This window comes from Carassius carassius, chromosome 2 (assembly GCF_963082965.1).
Source record: "Carassius carassius chromosome 2, fCarCar2.1, whole genome shotgun sequence".
Lineage (NCBI taxonomy): Eukaryota > Metazoa > Chordata > Actinopteri > Cypriniformes > Cyprinidae > Carassius > Carassius carassius.
In genome coordinates, this window is record NC_081756.1 from 35258426 (window position 1) to 35264425 (window position 6000).

Here is a 6000-nt window from a genome sequence, read left to right on the forward strand (position 1 = left end):
GTACCTAAAAAATAAAGCACTGTTTGTTTTTTTTGTATATTATGTGTAGTTGTAATGTGTATCTTTGTCATTCTTTGTCATATTAAAAAAGATTTTTATCTTCGCCCTCTTTGGCCTAAATATCTGCCATTCTTTTTTTTATTTGCATTACCTTGAAAGGCTTTGTCTTTATAATAGGGAAATTAGTTTGGCTGTAATGCTCAGACAACTTGCAAAATAGTCAAACCAATATGACAGAATTGTGATAAAATCATGAATCTAAAAAAAAATAGTAAAAAAATTGTTCCATATCGCCCACGCTTACCGCACAGTAGCAAACCGTGACAGGCATCAACACACAATATCAAGATTTTAGTAAATAAAAACGTTATACTTGCGATTAACTGGCCAGACCAATATGTCAGTCTATCACAGCAGCTGTCTGACTGTGAGGAATTCCACACATCGTCTGTGTGATTGATCAATCTATAGACTATTGCTGAGAGACAGAAAAAAACAACAACTCAATATCAGATTGACAAGAAGACTCTGCAAATTCGAAAGTCCAAAGATGCTGTATGGTGTAAATGACGGACTACGATTGTGTGTGAGATAAGCTGTCACAGGACTGAATGTTGCTTCTGTGTGGGGGATATCTTCTCTCAATTGTGCCTGGTGCATATGCATGTGAGAGAGGAGACCGAAAGAAAGAGAGTTAGAGCAGTTTGAGTGGAACTGTTTCTATCACTGTTTCCAGGATGCCGTTTTAAACCAAATGCAATCACAAAGCGCTGCAGGGACCGGGGGCAAACTCCTCCCTTACCTTACAACTAACAGCACTGCTATGTTCCCCATCTCTGTCTACAGCTTTTTGTCTCCCTGATTCACTCTCTGATTACCTTTGTCTCTTCATCTCTCTTTTATCTCTCTCACACACACACACACACACCCATTCTCTCTCGCTCATAGCAACTAAGAATGTCAAGTTATAATGCAGTCTGACTCATACAGCCTTCAATATTTTTTTATCCAAATGCCACAAGCATTACTTGTGTAGGAGTGCACTAAATTACCTTCACACTTCAAACTGTTCTGAGATACACTGATTTACATTAAGTCTTCATCAAAGAAGTTTATGCCACTCTATAGTTGATGCACAATGGACACACAAAGAGCGATTACTATTTGAAGTGCTAACAACATGTGCACTCTTGTAATAGAAGTGCAATTTAGCACTTTTAAAAAGACACTAAATGTAACATTGCATGTTATTTACAATTAAATGAAAATGTATTATTGTTTAAATTTATATTAAATGCAATTAGTTCAGTATACTACAAGTACACATTCAACACAATTAAGCACACTTCTTTTTTTCTTACAAGGGCTCGATGCAGTAAAACCTAAAAATACACAGAATTTGAAATCTATGCTGTATTTAAAAAATAAAATAAAACAGGGGATTTATAACAACATACAGAGGGACAACAGCTTGAGAAGAGATAGCATTATAATAAGATTCCATGCCGCAAAAGTCGCTTTCACAAGGAAAAACAACCATTATCTATTGCGTGAGCCAATTTATGAAAGTCATTATCTTGATAGAAAAACTGAAGTCCATGGACTAATGGAACATTCCAGGAACAAGAGGCTTTTTAGACATACTGATGAAACCCAAAGTCATCCATCTTTATTCTCATCGCATAAACATAAGGCGTATAAATGAATAATGGTGATATAACTAACCCATGCAGCTGTGGCGAGCACAAAGTGCTGTGAGAAGACCACTGCAAAAAGACTGCCTTATTTATACCTCCTGTGCTATTATGTGCATATTTCAAATAATTCTACAATGCATTAACCCGGGCCTTCCTTGAAGAGAAGAATTCTTTCCAATTTCATACAACACGCAGGCTGGTCCCCAGTTGAACAGGACTATTTACAGACTTACTATTGAATTACAATACTGCTGATGTTCATATTCTTTTATTTTCAACAATTTTCAGCAATTAATTCGGCATGAACAGCTTAAAGTACAGACCCATTTCAAACTTCACTTTATTGGAATATGTTACACAAGAAAGTCTTTTGTCTATAAAAAAAATTAATTCCTTGTTACTTGCCCTTTTTATTATTTGTGAAAATTACTAGCAATTTGAGTAAACTTTTTTTTTCTTCTTCTTCAGTGTAGTTTTGAGTATTCGACCTGTTATGAGTTGACAATGTCACACTGACTCTGATGAAATTATTTTTTATTTTAAGTGAGTTCATTCATTTATGTGAGAACTAGACTGGTCAATGTTTATAATAAATATTTGACACAGCATGAGTATATGAATCACAGGCAAGAAAAAAACTATTTTTGAATAAGCTGGAGATTGCACCCAAACATAGATGAATAAAGTTTTATGCTTAGCATAAAAGTAATCCTCAAGTCCTCCAAGGCCATCTTTACTATGGTCGATATTTGTTTTGAGATGAAAGATGGCATCAATTAACTACTTGCATTGTGTGAAATGAAAAAGTGTAAGAGAGAGAGAAAGAAAGACTGCAGAGATACAATAGACACTATTACGTAAGAAATCGATTGTCCAGATGAGTGGTCAGTTATTCAAGACAACAGTCATTGCACAAAAATATTTAACTTTCAAGTTTTTCTTACAAAGCTTTTGTTATATATTCTATAATCACCTGACGCAAAAAAAACTAAAACATTTTGGAGCCTCCTTTGTCCCACTATTCCCAGTATAAGAATCAGTACTTAGAATGTTTTTGCTATTGAAAACTTTATATGAAGTGAAGTCATTTTAATATTTGCTTTCTAAATTAGGATTTAATTTCCTGGATTTATTTGCATTTCAAATCGATATTGGTATTTTCCTCATTACATATGCAAATGAAGCTCAAAACCTGCACTGCTTATAATCAGCAATATTTCCTTTAGGAAATGCAAACCTGTCACAAGACTTTCAGTTAAAGTAAAAGTAACAATAGGGTAGCTTTGTGAATCGATTAACATCAACATGTAGTATAAACAAGCCATAAGTATATTTTACATCAACTTCTCAGCTCAGGAGGATATTTGCTCTTGCTATTAGCTCTTGCCTACCGTAGATAATATCACTAGCCTTTTTATAAATGCATTAAAGGTCTGTCAAGCAATATGGAGACTGAAGCTCAGCGTAGATCCCAGAGTCCCCGGTCAAATCTCAGAGAGATGTTGCAACTTCTCCAAACACGCAGAACATGCAGAGAGCTTGTGTCGTTTCTGATGGAACATGACTGAACCTGATATCCTGAGACCAACAGCCTGTTTGAGTATCTTTAATAGATACTTTTAATAGTAGAATATTCTGATGGTGAAAACTTACTCTTTCATTTCTTGCTCAGTGAGCATCTTGTGTGCTGATATTGGGGACTTCCTGAATGCTGGATAAAGTAGGCTAAACTGATAATGTTGTGGTTTATATAATATTGACAGAAATGGAATTGCAGCATCAATTATAGTTTGATAATAGTTTTAATGGAGTCCTGTCATTAAGGCTGACGTCACATAATTGTTTTCACAACTGAAAGATTGACTAATGTCTAAAGACCAAATAGATTTGTTCTTTGCCCTTTAGTGGTTTGGTTGCAGTCCTCTAAACAATCCCTGTTATTTACCTGGTTAATTTACACTGACAATAAATTCTGAACAAGGAATACTTGGGTTAAAAAGACATAGGCTAGGCCTAGGCTATAAAACATTTTATCTGAAATATTCTCTTAAGAGTTTGTTTACACAGACTTTATAATTATTTATTATAAGATATAAGATAAGATATGTGTAATTAAAATTCTACAATCAAAGAACGTTGTAAGAAATTTCATGCATTCACTCATTACAAAAAAAAAAGGTTATCTACTAGTCGTCATGTGAACAACCTCTAGCCTATCTAGTTTCACTACTGTATTATGTTGTAGTTGCTACAACATATCACAGTAACAGTTTCTAGATTAAATAAATAGCCTAATCACTCCAAATCATTCAAGTGTTTTAGATTCACTAGAAGAATCCGCTGATAGAAGTCAATCACGCAGTTTTTGTCGTTCACGATGTTTTTGATTCGCTAAAAATCGCTTTTGATTTCGCGATGTTTGTTTCTGATTTAGTAAAAAATAACCGACTAATGTAAGTCATTAAATTGTCATTCTGACTAGTACGATTTGAAGAACTGGCTCACAAGACTCGCTTATTTGGGAACCTGATTACACTATTCGCGATTGATTGTTTTTGATTCACCAAAACGATTAATTCATGCGTGACTCTTCTTACTACAAGATGTGGACTTAGTATTAGTAGCCTACTGGATACAGTGCTGCATAGTAGGCTAGAGAATAAAAAGGCTAAGTTACTAGCAGAATATTTTACTTCGGATGCATGTTCCAGAACCATCAAAGGAATGTAAGTCATTAAAAATCATTCGGTTCCTGTGCTTTATAAAACAATCCTTAGCCCTACTGGCTCAGTCGTTCAGCTTCAACTGTTTGATAGAATAGGCTAAACGAGCTTATTTGTCAGATTTTCCTCCACGTCTTGCAATTTAAATCGAGATCAATATAAAGCTGCAATCATGTCCTGAAGCTTGTATCAGCAACATTCATGTAAACAATCAACTGAGAATAAAGTGGTCTGGATTAGTCAACGTGGGCATTATCGCCCATCGACATCCTTATATGGAAGATAGCTAAATCCCTGATAAATTACTGCTCAGAAGCATTTGTTTACACACTAACCTAACATTTGTTTACTAATCCAGCCTCTTTTCGGAGTTCTTTAAATACGTTTTCCACGCAAGAAAACTTCTTCACGGATGCGCGCAACTGGTTGATAAAAGAGAACAACTTTCCAAGTAGGTTCTGTGTAAGAAGGCGCTGTCTTACCTTCCTTCCGATGATTTCCGCTTACAGTTTCCAGTAAACCGTTAAAGAGAAAAAACGATAGCATTACAAGCACATATCGTCTGGATGAAATGTGTCCGTTTTTCTGTCTGTGTTTGGTATACATCCCTGTGGCGCTCGGTACCGTTCTCCGTCTCGTCTCGCCTCGCGCTGTATTCACTCGCCAGCGTGAGAGGAAACAAGAAGAAACAGATGCAATTGAGTCAGCTAAGCTCTGCCCTCTCGATTTGCGTGAGCCGCATGTTCGTTAAAATGTCCTACGAAGAGCGAGGAACACAACCAAGAAAGGAGGGAGGGTCAGATTGATACTATTGCCTTGGGCACGTGAAAGCCCGCTCCTGACTCATTGATCACTGTATATTCAGCAGCTGACCCCGGCTGAGAAAAACTACAGGCTAAGCTGGTTTGCTGGTCTGAAATGGTCCCTCATCCTAGTCAGGCTCGTTTTAAACGGTTGGTTTATATGACTTATGTATGGAACTCCATAACCACCACATAGCCAAAGAAAATAATTTTGGGGTAAATTATAATTACGACATAAATTACGAGATAGTAGGTCACAATAATAAGAAAGAAAGTATAAATTGTGACATTAAAAAGTGCCAATTCTTAGTTAAAAGTAATAATTACAAGTAAAAAAATCAGAATTCTGGCATAATATGTCATATTTGAGATAACAAAAGTCAAATTTATGAGATACAATTCAATGTTTTTTTATTTCATAATTATAACATGTCATAATGTTGACTTTTATGTCATAATTATGACTTAGTATATCAGTTTTGACTTTTTATTTTTTTAATTGTGATTCACCCACATGACATTTTTTTATTTTGTATTTTTTATGGCAGAAATGAGGAGGAAATCGGCCTCCATACTAATGAGACTCTTCTTGAATTCTGGGAATGATTCATACAAGGTTTTTTTTTTTTTTAACTGTTTTTTTCTTTTTCTTTTCTTTTTTGTAATGCTGGCAGAATGGCTGTGGGCCTGGGAAGAAAAAGCCCCACAATGAAACAATGGTTTCTGTTACTTTATCATTGCTCATTAAGGAAATGTTATATCTGCTATTCTGATTTT

At 35.3% G+C, this 6000-nt stretch overlaps 2 protein-coding genes across 2 annotated transcripts in view; one reads left to right on the forward strand and one right to left on the reverse strand.

Moving 5' to 3' along the window:
- Nucleotides 1-5206, reverse strand: part of LOC132109358 (disintegrin and metalloproteinase domain-containing protein 33-like) — a 110755-nt gene extending 105549 nt beyond the window's left edge. Inside the window, exon 1 of the mRNA XM_059515383.1 lies at nucleotides 4903-5206. Coding sequence (XP_059371366.1) covers nucleotides 4903-5026 — 124 coding nt within the window. The 5' untranslated portion in view covers nucleotides 5027-5206. The remainder of the gene's footprint in view (nucleotides 1-4902) is intronic.
- The window catches only part of LOC132109373 (RWD domain-containing protein 4-like), a 9354-nt gene continuing 6675 nt past the window's right edge, over nucleotides 3322-6000 (forward strand). The window contains exon 1 of the mRNA XM_059515410.1: nucleotides 3322-3417. Within this exon, the coding sequence (XP_059371393.1) occupies nucleotides 3406-3417 (12 nt within the window). The 5' untranslated portion in view covers nucleotides 3322-3405. The remainder of the gene's footprint in view (nucleotides 3418-6000) is intronic.